General features: G+C 39.7%; 1 protein-coding gene across 1 annotated transcript; it reads left to right on the plus strand.

The window, feature by feature from the left end:
• The first annotated feature begins 925 nt into the window (after positions 1 to 925).
• On the plus strand, positions 926 to 5,198 carry copz1 (COPI coat complex subunit zeta 1). Its single transcript, XM_026333258.1, has 9 exons — positions 926 to 1,018; positions 1,504 to 1,572; positions 2,427 to 2,508; positions 2,598 to 2,689; positions 3,383 to 3,438; positions 3,533 to 3,610; positions 3,721 to 3,772; positions 3,863 to 3,901; positions 4,566 to 5,198. Exons 1-9 carry the CDS (start codon positions 1,001 to 1,003, stop codon positions 4,611 to 4,613), a joined length of 534 nt encoding a protein of 177 aa, XP_026189043.1. The 5' UTR covers positions 926 to 1,000; the 3' UTR covers positions 4,614 to 5,198.
• The last annotated feature ends 10,551 nt before the right edge of the window (positions 5,199 to 15,749 follow it).

The following is a 15,749-nucleotide window of genomic DNA, read 5'->3' on the forward strand; positions in this document are numbered from 1 at the left end:
ATTTTTGAACTTTTAAAGATGTACGATTGAATATTTAAAGTACTTTTTTCACCACTGCATGATTGTAATGTTATTTATTAGTAGTAGTAGTTGTTAGTTATTATCTATTGTTATCAGTGAGTCAGAAAATGGCCAGAAAATTTGGGCCCTGTGCACATTTAGTATCCACACATCTGTACAAATAACAGAACAACAAAAAAACACATGACTCTTTAGTGGTTACTAGTATTACTCAAAAACAGTCTGTGACGGTTTTACTATAAGGTTTGCTTGTAGAGAGTAGGCCTATTATTATATCCATGGGTGTTTAGGTCTTTACAATGCCCTGTAGCCATAAGACTAAATTAAGTAGAACAAAAGGCAGCTTTTCTGGCTTCTGTGAGGAAGGACTAAGTTACTGCATCCCATAATAAACAACACTTTACTGAAGTATTGTTTATTCTGTGTCAAATGGTTGCTGGATTTATTTTTTTCCTGGAGTGAGGAAAAATGTTTCTTAATCAGCAAAAAAAAAAAAAAAAAAAAAACTTTTGTGATGTTACCAGAAAACTGCTCACCCGTTTTAAGATATTGTAAAGTTTTATAAACACAATAACCATCTGTCAAACTCATGATTTAATCTAACTGGACCTAATTTTAGACAAATGCTTAATTCTAGACTTTTGTAGGGTCATCCCCATGTGGTCTCTGGGTCCCTACTACACCCCGTGTCACCACAGTAACAAAGCCAGCGTTTGAGGGACATTATCTTATTATCACTGACGTGTGTGACAAATGTCGGTGAGTCTGAATGCAGCCTATTTTATTAGCAGGCTAAACTTCCAGTCTAAATGAAGCGTAGGTTATTTATTGCCTGGCTCCGCGCCCTGCAATGAACTGCTCTTTGCCCTGTGCGTATTACGTCAGACTCTGCGTCAGCCAATGGGAAAGAGCCTTGTTTCCGGTACGTGTTACGTCCGTTGCTGCTAGCGCTTTAGCCGAGTTGCTAACAAGAAAGGAGATGGATTCTCCCATACTGGTAATGTATTAGCTGCGGCATGTGCATCATTTATCAGTAGCCATTTCACTGAGTCATGTGTTGTTGAGAATAGTTTCTGGAAACCTGGCTGAGTGTTGTGGTTTAGCTACCGAGTTAGCTAACTAACGACAACGGCTTGGCTAACTAGCTGGTTTCCGTGAAGTTAGCAGCTAGCTCGTCGTCCAACGTTATGGGCTGGTGATGTGGAAGTTTTATGAATTATCTTTGTGACTCGGCGAGTAAGCAAATATATCAAATACTTCAAATACTACCCTTAAGTGACGGCTATTGGAAATACTAGTCGAATATCAATTATCCCACGTTAACGCCGTCACGGCCCCATGTTACTGATAGTGTGTTGGTGGCTACTGGTTCATTTGTCAGCGTATGTTAGTTTAACACAGACACTGATTAGCCAGTTAACTTAAACTCACACTGTTTGTGTGTAACTTAAAGTTGACGCTTTTTGCCCTCTATTTACACAGGAACCTTCCCTGTACACTGTCAAAGCGGTTCTGATTCTGGACAACGACGGAGACAGGCTCTATGCCAAGGTCTGAACTGTGCTTATACTCATTATAGTGAATTATCTGGTTTCTAATCGACTCTATTGCCCACATTCATATGTTTTCTTTTATTCATTTGAATATTTTTTATTATTTCAGTCATTAAAACTATATATATATTTTTTTTTATTATGTGTTCAGTCATTATAAAAAGACAGAATATCTAAATGCTTTGTGTTGTAAACATAAACATAATTAAGTTTTATATCATAAGGTTCTCTGTATTTATATGGACGTCCATTTTGGATGTATGAATCATCATGTTTGGCTTCACACTGTAGTTTTTAGCTCTCATCAAGGACAAATGTTGTTGTTGGATTGACAGATTTGATCTATTTCCTTTACCCTGCCTTAAAGGGTACATGTAATAATATTCTATGTTTTTCTTATTGTCAACAAGTTCCCTGAAAAGACCAGTCAGCTATGATTTAAGCCTAATGATTATTGTCTGTATAGTCAAAGCTTTATAAAGCTAAGACCCTCCCAAAAGTTATTAAAAATAAGAGACACATGCCGCAGCATTTGGTGATGTTACTACCATTGCAATACTGTAAATATTCACTAGAACACCATATCAAAGAAAACAGTCTGTAAAAATGCACTATTTCCTCCTTGTTTGAGAAATGTTTGCCAATTCATTTTATGAAATATGTCACCACTTAACCTAATAAATGTAGGCAAAGTGCCATAGACTTTCTGTGGAAGTTGGACAGCATTAACAAATATGACAATAAGAAAAACCTATTTTCTTTTAATTGAAATTCAAAGTAGGTCAAGTGTGATGTGGGTTATAAATTTCCATATTAAATATCATAACTTCTTCAATTTAAATCGTTCCACAGTATTACGATGATACATATCCAACGGTGAAGGAGCAGAAGGCGTTTGAGAAAAACATATTCAACAAGACGCACAGGACAGACAGTAAGTCTGTCATACTAACGATATTCACTGTTTTTTTTGCTTTGTACATGTCTAACTACATGCATGTATTGATTTTTCTGTGCCCTTAGGTGAGATAGCATTGCTCGAGGGCCTCACTGTTGTCTACAAGAGCAACATAGACCTCTTTTTTTATGTGATTGGAAGTTCACATGAAAATGAGGTAATTAGACTTTTTTTTTTTTTCATCAATCATAGGAAATCGAAAGACTACTGATATTTCCTAAGAGTGTAATATGATATTTCAAACTACCTAAAATGCATAACAGACTTGTACAGATTTGGTTTAAAAATTAATTGCGTAGGTTCCTGTCATAATTGGTTGTGCATTTTAAATTTTTGTTTGAAGTCTCATTAATTTACAATTCATTTTATTTTTTTTCCTTCTGTTGCTAAATTTCATTTAAGCAGATAACCGATGAGTAAGAGATTTCATTTCAGATTAAAAAAAAAAAAAAAACTACTTCTATTAGCACATTTCATTTTAATATATGTTTCAGAAGACCAGCTTTGGTGATTATTTATCCACCAATTTATTTTTGTTTTTCTAAAGTTTTGCCTCTCACTTTAGTGTTTGGTTCAGTATTGTGTCATGCAGTATGTTCATATATAAAGTAATTGAACATGCTTTTAAGTCGAATACAAAAACAGGACTAAAGATATTTAAGCATTAAAAAATGTAAATAATTTTTGGTTTGTATTTAGAAGGGCTGAATACAATCTTTTAATTAATGATGTTATTTGTACATTTGTGTCTATTAAATATTGTGTAGTTTGCAATTGGTGGATTTGGAAAAAAATTGTGTGGTCTTAATAGGCATAAACAGATTCTAATATATTGTTTTATTCTCAACAGCTTATGCTTATGGCTGTTCTAAACTGCCTTTTTGACTCACTCAGTCAGATGCTGAGGTATGTTTTGGCAGCTGTCATTTATTCAATAGAACTTTTTCTCCAAAGTGGTTTTGGGATTTCTTAATGATGTATATTCTTTCTTACTCTGCAGAAAAAATGTTGAGAGGAGGGCTTTGTTGGAGAACATGGAGGGGCTTTTCTTGGCAGTGGATGAGATTGTAGATGGAGGGTAAGTAAGAATGGAGCGGCTTTTTATCGCTAAAACTACTCCAGTGTTAGTGCAGCCCTTTCTTTGGGGGATTACTCATTTTTAGTCTGACTCTTTGCTGCCTCCTGCAGGGTGATCCTTGAGAGTGACCCACAACAAGTTGTGCACCGTGTGGCTCTCAGAGTAAGCTCCTCTTCCTCTGATCTCTACTGAGAAATACTCAACAAAGTTTGGTATTAGTTGTATCAGCTCTAAGCACAATTGTTTCTGTAGGGGGATGATGTGCCCTTGACAGAGCAGACAGTCACCCAGGTGAGTTAAACATCCCTGTCTTGGTTTTTCTCTCCGCTGTAAAGTTGAAATGGTCCATTAGTTTATCGACTGTTAAAACTCAGTACTTCAGAACCTGTGACTATGAGTGCATTGTTAGAGATTCATTCTCCTCTGCTCCTACTTTGTCACTCGCTTTTAGGTTGTCATATATTGCATTGTCTTATATGCATAACACTGTACATGATTATGAATTATTCAGTAGTGAGCTGGTAGTTGGCCAACAGTGGTTCCTACTTTTAAGTTCTTACAGAAGTCTGCCTGTGTGTGTGTGTGCTCCTCTTGATTAATGTTGTCATTTAAGAGGCCTGAGACTGGCTACCACCGGCGCTCCTCTGGCCATGATTAATTGCTGTCCCCAGTCCCCGTACTTTATGGTTATGATTTGACTTTCATTCAGTGAATTAAGATGATTAATTAGATCTGCGTATTTCTCTTTATTTTCATCACTCGGTCATCCTTCTTTGTTCACATTTTATATGTAACTTTTTTACCATACTCCTCTTTTACCTCTTCAACAAGATTACATTTGCTTTTCATTTTGTTTATTTGATATTTTCTTATTACTCTAGATGTTTTTTACACTGGTGACTACAGTTTTGTCATTGGGGTGATCTGCTTTGTCAAAACTCGTTTTCCTCCACAGGTTCTTCAGTCTGCCAAAGAACAGATCAAGTGGTCACTTCTACGATAGTCACCCCCTGAACTGGTCTAGCCCCTGTTCACTACTGTCTTCATGGCACTGGTCAATATACTTCTTTTCCTCCAGTTTCTATTTCTTCTATCAAAGCTGTGCGGAGTACCACTGAATCATCTACTCACATTTCCAGGACTATTGCTCAACAAAGTTTCATTTTCCAGTTATGTTTTTGTTCAAGCTTTGTATGACATAATCGACCTGAGGAAGTCGAGGGTGTGCATTCCAGTATCAGGACGGGCCTGTCTTGTTTTGTGGGTTTTGTAAATTTTTTGTACAACCTCAGTGTTTATCAAAGCAACCTGTCACAATACAAAACACTGATAAACCTCATCATAGCCTTTGACGACATTCCAAGTGTCAAGATCCTGTTTGAGAGCACCCCGTCATCTACTCCATATTACTGTGTAAAGTATTGAGGCTCCGGTTCTGATTTCATTTCCATAAATGTTGTGATTTAAAAAGTGTGCAACAAATGCAGCAGTCATACCACTGATCTCAGGGGTGTGTTTTGCTCTTTGTTTGGAGATGTTCCATCATCAGGAATGTTTAATAAATGTTTGACAATGACAGTTGTAATACGTCCTACGCTTCGACTTTGTGTTGAACAGTGGATCTTCATTGATTATTAGATTTGTTAATGTAACACACACCATTAATAGTCATGGACTATAGTTTAGTTTTTATGATATTAAAATCATTTATGATAACCGTTTTTAATCCACAACTTTAGCAGGCTCTTAAGAGTTAGTCTTTCCTTATTTCAGAGCTGATAAGCTGTGTGCACTTTGTTCTTCCAGAGACTGGAGCGGGAGCTCCATCTCCTGGTGTTTGCAGCAAAGTGCAAGGCTGAGGTGCATGAATTGTGTAGACAATAGGGTCTCTGGAGGGGGGGGGGGAGGGGGGCTTCTTCATGCAGTTATGATCCGGAGCTTAGACTACTATGTATTTTGACATGCCGTAAGTTTTATGGGTCCTTACTTGATTTGATCATTTTTACTCTGTAGTGGGCCACCGTGTGTGTCATGAGTTGTGTGCTTTCATGTATGCACACTCTAATGTCATACACTCATTTTAATGCAAATGAAGGATACACTCCAGAGAGAAATGGACGTGAGAAGAAGCACTACATCATGTTAGTACCTAATGAATATTACAAGAGAAGATTTGATCTATCTGCATTCTTCCAGCTGGGTGTCCCCATATGTTCTCATTCTGGACACTTTAAGGTATTTCTTGCTAGCAGAGATTTGTGTTGGTTGAGCAGAAAATGGATCCAACAATATCTAATTTGAATCACATTAGGCAGCAGGTCTTGTTAGCAGCTCATGTCTACCCTCTTTGTCATTGCTATCGGGCATCTCCTGTACTTCTGTTGTGACACGTCATTTAGCTACTGTTCATGGCCTTTTCTCAAATTGTCTTATTAAAGGCGTCTGCCTTCTTTGAGATTCTTTCTCTTATCTATATCTGAACAAGTCATTCAGCTTAGACATCAAAGTCTTTATGGCTTAGAAGTGAATTCTCTTGATGTAGAAATGTCCGTGGCCTGGAGCTGTTTGTGGAAAAGATCACACGTGGTGGTAATGTCGGAATGCAGAAGGTAAATATGAGCGTTGCTCCATTTATTTGCCCCATGGAAAATTTCATACCTATTCCAGTGGCAAATAATCAGTTAAACCTTGTGGCCTTGAAAGTGTGAAACGCAATAATGGTGTTCTGAGACATTCAGGGAGAAAAGACATAAATGTCCCAGTTAAATCAATCTTGTCCCGATGCTACATCTTGTGAGGGAAATTTCTGCTATAAAGAAATAATCATTTAGTTAGTCAGCTCCACTGAGACAAAACATTTGTTTCCAAAAAGTAGGACCATATAATACTGCGATATTTTCCAAAGATGTCAGCATGTCGTACATCAATTAGTGAACTGCTTTTAGACAGCAGGTGATGTAAAACAATATAACAGTGTGTGTCTGTGTGATGTTTTCACTTAACAGAAAGGATTGTAGTCAATGAAACTGTTATTGGCTCTGACCTGTGGATCTATTGTCTTGGCTCTGCTCCAGTTTGATTCAGCCCTGGATCTGTGGCTCTTTATGGCTGCAGAGATAGCATGAATGGAGTCTATGTTGCTGGAGAATAAGCAGTGAGAAAGGGATAAGCAGTGATTATAAATGGAGCCCATTATATCACCAGTTTACTGTTATTGCACTGCTTTGCTGTTATAATGAGGACAGTTTCTGTCTTAGTGTGTAATTTCGGCACGTTGGGGGCTGAAGGTCAAAGAGAACGAGGAGTAGACGGGACTAAATGTGATTAGGTGAGATCTCAATGTGGGCACAGCAGGGAAGAGCGAGGGTTAAAGGATTCCACCCAAGGTGCCTGTTCAGACCGTCACTTTTCATCTAGATCGCCCTGCAGCCCCATCGACAGCTCAGCGGCTCGCTTTCATCTTCTAATTACAGTTGCATCATCATAAAAAAAACAGCTAGGTAATTTATATTAATTATACAGGAATGAGTATAACAGTTTGAAATGCCATGGCTTGACATGCTGTACATAACATGCAGTAAAATTGTCAGATATGTGGACTAGAGCCTTGTAATTGATAGATGCGTACAGTGAAAATAGTCACTCTCTTTCTCGTGTGTGTGCATGTGTGTGTGTGTGTGAGTGTGAGTGAGTGGACTATGCGAATTAGAGTCAATAAATTATCATCATCTGTAGGCTTGCAGTCTTTATGTCACAGTCAATGGGCCTGAGCACCCACCCAGTGACTTGATGTGGTAAAGAGAAACAGCCCTGTGCAAAACAATGGCAGCATGCTGAATCCTATACAGTTAACATATTAAAGGAAGTGCTGGTTTATTGTCTGAGCAGGACAAAGGGCATGACCTACATGATGTTTAATGACCCTGGATATGTAGATGATAGTAAGATTTAACATCTTAACATAATGTTTGCAAATAAAAAAACAACCTAATTTTACCTTTGTATTGTTAAACTGCTTTACTGCAGCTTTGAAAACAAACTAAAACACCATATTTTCTACAGAAGCAGTGCAGGAGTAGCTTCGAGCCCATGTGGTGTGGTGTGTTTGTGTGTGTGTGTGTGCATGTGCAGCGAGGAGGCGGTATGGGCCCAGACCTGCTGCCAGTGCCTCAGCAACATCTCGGCATCCTGACATGGTTTATGGCCCCAGGTGCCCTCTCCGAGTCTGTTTATGGATTCCCATAGAATAGAGAATCATGGCCACTCCAGGAAAAGTCAGCCAAAAACAACACCTCCACCGCTGCACTGTTGCCTGCATTTGCCATAACTCAACGTGCTGTTTATGTTTCTGAGGGGAAAAAAAAAGTATTCATAGTAATGACATAAGATGACTGTAAATTCTGATGCTAATGTTTAATTTTTTTGTTGATGTAAGATAAAAATGTCACCACAAATGTGGCTGGTTTATTGTATGTCGTTACAGGTTGGTGAAAAAATGTGGGCTTTGTTAAGGGAAAGCTTTTTCCTTTGGGTTGGAATAGCACTGCCATTGCAGAACCAGTTATTTTATGATACCTGTAAGATTTATTACATGAAAATGTTCAACTTTGATAGGATAATGAAAGTGCACCACCAAGGGCATTGTTAATCGAGGAAATATTCTACCTGATGTGTTTTCCCTCTGCTGCTTTCCCCACAGTTCTCTGGTGCCTGTGCAGTGCATTACTCTTTACTGAAAGCACACTTTAGTGGAAGCACTATGAATGTGTAAATGCTCTCTGGTCAAAACTGAGATTGGGTGATACAGCAGGGCCATATTGTGTTTCTTTGAGATTAGATGGCAAAGCAGAATCCTCAAACAGAGCTGCGTGGGTTTGGTGTGCCACGTGGGAAACTCCATCACCCCCTGAAGCTGCACAACTGGGGCACATCTGTTTATTAGATGGCGCTCAACTGGACCTTGGCGGACAGCTCCTGCAAACCTTCACAGACTGTAATCCTGGGGCCAACGGGTGCCCAGACGTCTGTCTTCGCTACTGATGGTGCTGTGTCATGACAGTCGGGGGTTACTGGGTTACAGCTGTTATCAAACAGTCAACACTACGCTTTGGTCTAGTGGTGATGCAAAAGAGCACTAAAGAAGGGCCATAAGTCATTTTCACTGTAAACAGTCAACATCGCACAGGGCCGTGGTGGCCGTAAAGCTTTATGAGTCTTTCTGTTGGTGTTATTCGACTCCCACTGCAGTCTCTTTCTCCCCTTTTCTGGCCCTGTTTAGTGTTGTTTTGCTCAAAACAATTCCACCACACACCATCACACTGTTTTACTACACTTTGTGTGTTGGTATTTTTATAGCAGGGGCTAAAGAATATAAAGAAATAATTTTCTGTGGCATCTGAACCCTCCGTTTACTCCCTCCTCCCTCTGTCATCTACTCGTTCTCACTTTCTCCCCTCCTTCCTCATGGATTCCCCAACCCCACCACAACACCGTTAACAGACCCGGCCCTGACAGATTTACTGCCATCGTCTTTCCATTGGCCACCAGCGTGACAGCTGAGATTTAAAGCTGCCTTCTCATTGGCCAAGGCTTGACAGGTTAATTTATGGGTGCACTGTGATTTGATGCCTCCTGCCTTTGAAGTGAGTTACAGCTCTGTCGCTTATAGGACACAGAAACGGTGTCAGGTTGCAATTGTAAAATCTTATCCTGAAGGGAGGTGGCCCTGGAGTATAATAGTCCTGACGTCATGACAGGAGAAGAGAGCATCTTGTGAGCACAGAGGAAGATGAGAAATGTATAGTAGATTAAAACACTAGGTGTCTATCAAAAAATATTAGGAATGCTTCACAAAATATTCCATTAATTCCTGAGAGAGCCAATGGAGAGAGAGAAAGAAATGGAAAAAGTGATTGTGCCTGCATCCATCCTGCCTCAGATTTGACTTTTCTCCACATTCATGTTGGAGGTGCATAAATCTCTCCTCTCATGTCACATCTCTTATGATCAGCTCATTTTTGTTGACTCGAAATTCTAAATGACTGAGTAAATCACTGTATCGCAAAGACTGCCAAAGTGACGGTGACGTCTCGCTGTAGCTGCAGTGTTCGTGCAACCCCATCATCTATTTGCAGCCTATCTCTTCATCAACCTGACAAGATCAAGAAGACAAGAGGGGTGAGAATGTGGCCCTGTAACAGCCTCGACCCATGGAAATCTCCGAGGGTAAATAGCATGTTTGCCCCTGCCCTGTCTGTCGACCCTTAGTGAAGTCCTGCATCGTTGGATCCCTTGGATATCAAATCCTTCTCTTTACTCTTTTGCTTCACACTTGAGGTCATCTGCTGAAGTGGAGAATTGTCAGAAAATAAATAGACAGAGGAAAGCCCTAGACTTGTCTTGTCAAGTGGGATTGTGTAATCTCATAGGAGACCTTCTTGTGAACTTGATAACACGGGGTTACACAGCATGCCACATGACAATGTGCCATGGAAGAGAAAGAAAACAGGTTTTACATGATCCCTCTGAACTCAGAGGGATGATTGATCATTTGGCGGTGTCTTAGAAGAGGCTGAGACAAATACCTACAAAGAGTTAACTGTTTCAATGAGACCTTTTCTGCAGACCCGTGATTTGTGTGGGAACCCTTGTCTTTGTTGTTCTGCTGTTTGTGTATTTAACATTTAGACCAGTGAGGTGTTTATGGGGGCTTTTTTTAAAAAAACAGATCTACAGTTTAGAGGTCACGGAAAAGTTTTGTTCAAAGTTTGTGTTCCGATAAACTCAGTGAAGTAGAGAAGAAGTTGATGGTTTTATTTTAATCTCTCCCCATTAGATCTGTTGAGTTTATTTGAGCATTCAGTGTCTCTGAAGCTCAAATACTGACTGTGTGTGTGTGTGTGTGTGTGTGTGAGTGTGTGAGATCATCTTCAGCTGTAAAGATATTTTTTTGCCTCCTTATCATGTTTTAATTGTCTGTTTACAACCATGCTAAGCGGCTCTGTGTGGCTGAACGGTGATGCTTTGAGCAAAACACTTAATTAAATGTTAGCCTGCTAATGCTAATAATTCCTAGGACCCTACGAATCCCCAGAGACATGCTAGCGAACTAAAAATAGCCAAATCTGTGCTATATATTTATTAAAAGCAACAACAGTGGCATTGTTGTGTCACTAAATCACCTACACTACACCCGAGTCTGTTCAAACAGTCCTAAAATGAATTTATGTGAGAGTCTATTGAGCTGATGAAAGCTGACGTTTGTCTGAATGTCTCGTATCTTTACTTGGTCAGGGGAAACTGCAAATAAAGCTGTATATTTGCACAGCTTAGCTTGGCTGCAGAGTTGTTTGCTATAACAACCATGTGGTGTCAGTGACAAGCCTTGTTTAATCCTGCAGTTGATGATAATGAATCCTCCTAAACTATATAAAACTTTAACGGCACCGTCTCCTCCCTACCATAAAGGATTAGAAGCCATTGCATGTAAAGTTAAATGAACCCTTCCTCTTGGCATGTTGCCCCCTTTAAAGGCCTATTGTGGATGGTAAGATCAGAAGAAAGGAAAGCACTGAAATCTGGGGTGGCGTTCAGTCCCATGTTGTGGCTGGTTGGCTGTTCCCTGGAGAAGCAGTTCAGTCCAAATGTGTCCCAACAAGCTGTAGATTAATAGGGTGGCAAGAGGCCAAGGCATGTTAATGTATCTGTCGAGGCTGAACGCACCTCTTTTGGAAAGTGATTTTTACACAGTCAGCAGGGCGCCGGCGTGTCCGTCCTGTCAAGGGGAATGTGGATGGCTCTTGGGCCAAATAAATCACCTGAACTTGATCTTTGTAAACACATGTGCACGCTGCAGACCCTCAGCTAAGTTGGAGATGTTAGAGCAGGAAGCCCCTATGCCCAAGCAGCCTCTAGGCCTCTTTCCTCCCTCGTCTCTTCGTCAGCACTCTGTACTACAGTTCTAAAGCGTTAGAACAAGATCGGGCAATTGTTTGAATTTAGCAACAATTTCCCCCTGGCTTGTTAAAGTTACTCATTCAAATCAGTAGCATCTCTACACTCCCACACTTCTCTTTCAGTTCATGAGAAGCCCCTGTGCTGGAGTTCAGAAATAAAGTGTGTAATAGCCCTTTATCACATATACTAGGGTGCAAGGTTTGACTTCTCCTGAGGTTCGTTTTCATGTATGAATATTCATGATCTGAATGTATCAAAACATGTAAATAGGCCAAACTATACTTATCCCGTGTTACCTGTGAGATGGGTATTGGGACTGATGTTCAGAGAGCAATTAATCTTGTTGAGTGACACTAATTAGAAATGTGGTGGCAGACAACTGAATATGGGCCAGTTTGAAGCATGATATGACAGAACATTCTCCGTCAGAGACACTTTGTAAGGCAGGTGGCCGTTGACATCCCATTGCTGATTTTCATAAGTTCACCAGATCATTTTGTCACAGTAATAGAAACCGTATGGACCAACCACCAAGAAGTTTGGTCCATCTGGTGTAAAGTGGCTGCTGTTTGCTAAGATGCCTCTAACCCAGCTATTGTTTAATTTTGCACCACTGAAGTTCTCATATTCTCATGATGCCATTTGGTTCTAACGTAGAACCGTAGTAGGATTTGGCTATATACATAATTTATTTCTGAATAATGCCCCCCAGTATTAGAGAATATTACAATATTTGGTAATTATTAATAAGTAATGCATTCGCACTTTCTTGTCTCATTGTTTTACAAGAACTTGAAATTTATGGCAAATTCTTTGGTGTAATATCTAATAATTACTGAGCAAGTGCAATACGTCAAGTGAATGTTTTTACATTCATGCTGATGCAGTTGGGTAAAACTCAAATGTATGTGTAAAGTCAGCGAGTGCAGCTACAGGGTCGGGTTTAAAGTTCATTAATCTCATTCCAGACTGCCCCTTTTAGTTTATCGTTACATCTGTGTGTTTTATTTTGACAAAAAAACAGACATTGTTTTACTGAAGTGTCCAGGAAATCGGGAGTAACCTGGACAGAGGAATTGAAATTTTAATGACAAGCACTACCTCGCTGACGGCCATGAAACACCTCAGACAGCTTAAATATCACCGCTAATTAACACAGAGAGGTGGGCTGTCACAGGCGTGATGGATGTTCGGGGGGGCAGATCGTTGCTTTCAACCTACCAGCGATTTCTTTATTAATCAAAGCCTGAGATGAAAAGGCTCTCCCACACCTCGGGGAGAGGGAGATAGCAGGAGCTATTGTTGGGAGGGTTTCAATCATTAGCCATGAGCCCGTGATGTATTTGATCAGGGGGCATCCAAACATTTGTAGGAGACAGAGCATTTCTTTTGCTGAGCGCTTGTTTTTGTAAACCTCTGAATGACCCATATGTTGACAGAACCACAGTATGTGCAGTCAGCTGAGATTTACTGGTTGTTGGGGAAATTTCCTTTTGGAGGACCTATTTTTTATCCCTCTGACAGCAGAGGTGAGCATGTAGAGAGCTGGCTATCAGTCTTAAGGAGAGCTCGCTTCACTGATAGAGTGAGCCAGACTGAACACAAGGCAGCACTCCTACACTTTACCTCTGGACTGACTCCATGATCAGTCTGTCTCGCTGAGATGATTTCGAACCTAGATGATTTCAGCACTTTGTGTATGAAGATGGAGTGTTATCTCCCCCTCTCTGATCTCCTCCCCATCTACCTCACTTAAGGAGGTCCATTGTTAAGTGCCGGGGGCCTGTGGGTGCTGTAAATCAGGCTGCAGAGGGAGGGGATGTCTCCCATGGGGGGAAGGTGCACACTCCCAGCAGCCTTCAGACTGATCTCATCCTGCAGATCCTAATGCTTTAATTAAAGAACTGGTCAATAGCAAAGAGGAAGGTGCTAGAGGCTATGATCTGTAGTTCCTAACGTACGACTGATGTGGCAATAGCCAAGCAGGCAGGATGACGGGGCAGTGTACTCGAAGAAATTCTTTCCTCCGGCCTGAGAAATGTGGATATCAGCTATCGTCACACAGATGGTTATGTCTGTTCAATTGGCCACTTTCACACTATATTTCACACCATAAGTGATCTTAAGACCCATTACTGTGCTGCAATCTGTTTAGAAATGCAAACTCATAAAAACTGCCGGCTTTGGTCCGGACCCCCTTTTTCCTAAATTCTTACGCGTCTTTACAGGTTTCAGTGGAATGAAACGTCACATCAGGTTCGTACATATTTCAGCCATATCTGGGTCACATTATCAGTCACTTCCTCACGGCTGTTAATTAGTTGTCTCAGCTTTAACAAGACCTAAGAAAGACCCCTGAAAACTACAGGACGCTTTGCTTTGCATAGTTCAAGCACCATATGTTTCTCACTGTCTCAAGGAGGTTTATGGATCGGTGGTGCAGACAGGGCTTTGTATAAACCCATTAAAGGGTGAAATGTTACTGCAGTGTGTGGTGAGCTAGTTGATAAATAGGTGGATAAAGACAGTTAATTACTGATCATTTTCTTTAGCAATTAATTGTTTAAATCCTCTTGACAAAAAAAAGTGTTAGTTGCAGCTTCTCAAATGTGAGCAGATATTATTACCTTCTCATTTTGTTTGGAAAATATATCAGTTTAAATACATTGAACAATCAGTGGTTTAACTTGTTATTTATTCATTTCTCAAATAAGAAATGAGTACGTGCCTTCAACTTTAAGCTGATTCCCTTTCTGGAAATTTGTCTCATTCACATTTGTCACCCAGGACTCATTTATGTCTAATACATTTTATTTACTCCTAAAAATAAGGAGTGTCTCCTCTCACCTCATTAGTTAGATCATTGTAAGCAGTGCATTGTGTTTTAATCTTGAATGTCCACAAATGGGGGTTAAAACCCTCTGGAAGCATTTCTTCATCTTCACTGTGTAGTGTTATTGTGTCCCTCATATGGTCATGGATGCCATCTGCTGACACAAATGCAGCATTACATATTTCTGAAACATTCTGTAGTTTCTCTATGAAATGTGCTAATGTTGTATAATATATGCAATTTAATGCTAACTGAGACAGGCCACAGTAACTTATAGGTATTTCATATTGCAAAGCCAGAATATGCTGTAATATACTAAATGTCAGTCTTGCTGTGCGGGGAACGAGGAGTAACTGGGATCCAACCGCTGTTGTAGAATATGTGAACAGCACAAACTGGTTCAAAATACATAACAGCTTTATTGAGACTGTTTTCACTAGAGTATGACTGAGTTGAAAGTGACTTATCTCCTGAATTTACAAACAAATGTTGGGGCCAACATTTTAAAAAAAAATCTCCTTAACAAAATAAAAATAATAAAAAACATTCAGATACATGCAAAAGAAAAAAACATGCTGACTGTTCACTATACTAAAGGAGTGTCAGCTCTTACTTTATTCCTAATAGCAGGTTGAAGATGAATCACCAGGGACTTTTCAGTTGTTATCAGAAGACAATTGTTCATAACTTTAATGCTTTGATTCATTTTTGCAGTGCAGGTCCCAAACATACTGTTGTCTACCCCTAATACCATTTAAATATATATTAACTTCATGAACAGTACTTTGAGTATGATGATGATGGGCCGTCCTTTCACATAATCTAAAGATTTGACAGTCGGAGAACTACCAGCCTACTATAAAACATGTTTGTCTAAACACATACCAAATGTTAAAACTCCTGTCTGCCTTTAGAAATGACCTAACATCTTCACTCCAGTGTTTACAGACTTATTTAATCCTACAGAAGCCTGATTATACAGTAACATGACGTAGGTTACACCACATATGGCCCTCTTCAAATACACACAATACACCAATCTTCATTGAAGATAGTCAGAGCTCAACTGGAGATGAAATGACATCATTTTAGGCCTAGAACCAGTTTTAATCCAAGTGTAAGCCAATACAGTTATTAACAATCAGTTATGGCAAAATCTCACAATCTAATGTAGTCAGGAACTTTCAGGCGTATGTCAGGATTTCACACATCACGACTCCACCTTATTCACCAAAGGACAGGAGTCTTTTTAAAGTCACGAGGATCTAACACAATGGAAGAAAAAAAAAAAAAAAAGACCGACGGTGGCGTTTATGAACAGACACAAAGTAAACACAAATTTATATTGAC

Source organism: Mastacembelus armatus, chromosome 7 (assembly GCF_900324485.2).
Source record: "Mastacembelus armatus chromosome 7, fMasArm1.2, whole genome shotgun sequence".
Taxonomy (NCBI): Eukaryota; Metazoa; Chordata; class Actinopteri; order Synbranchiformes; family Mastacembelidae; genus Mastacembelus; species Mastacembelus armatus.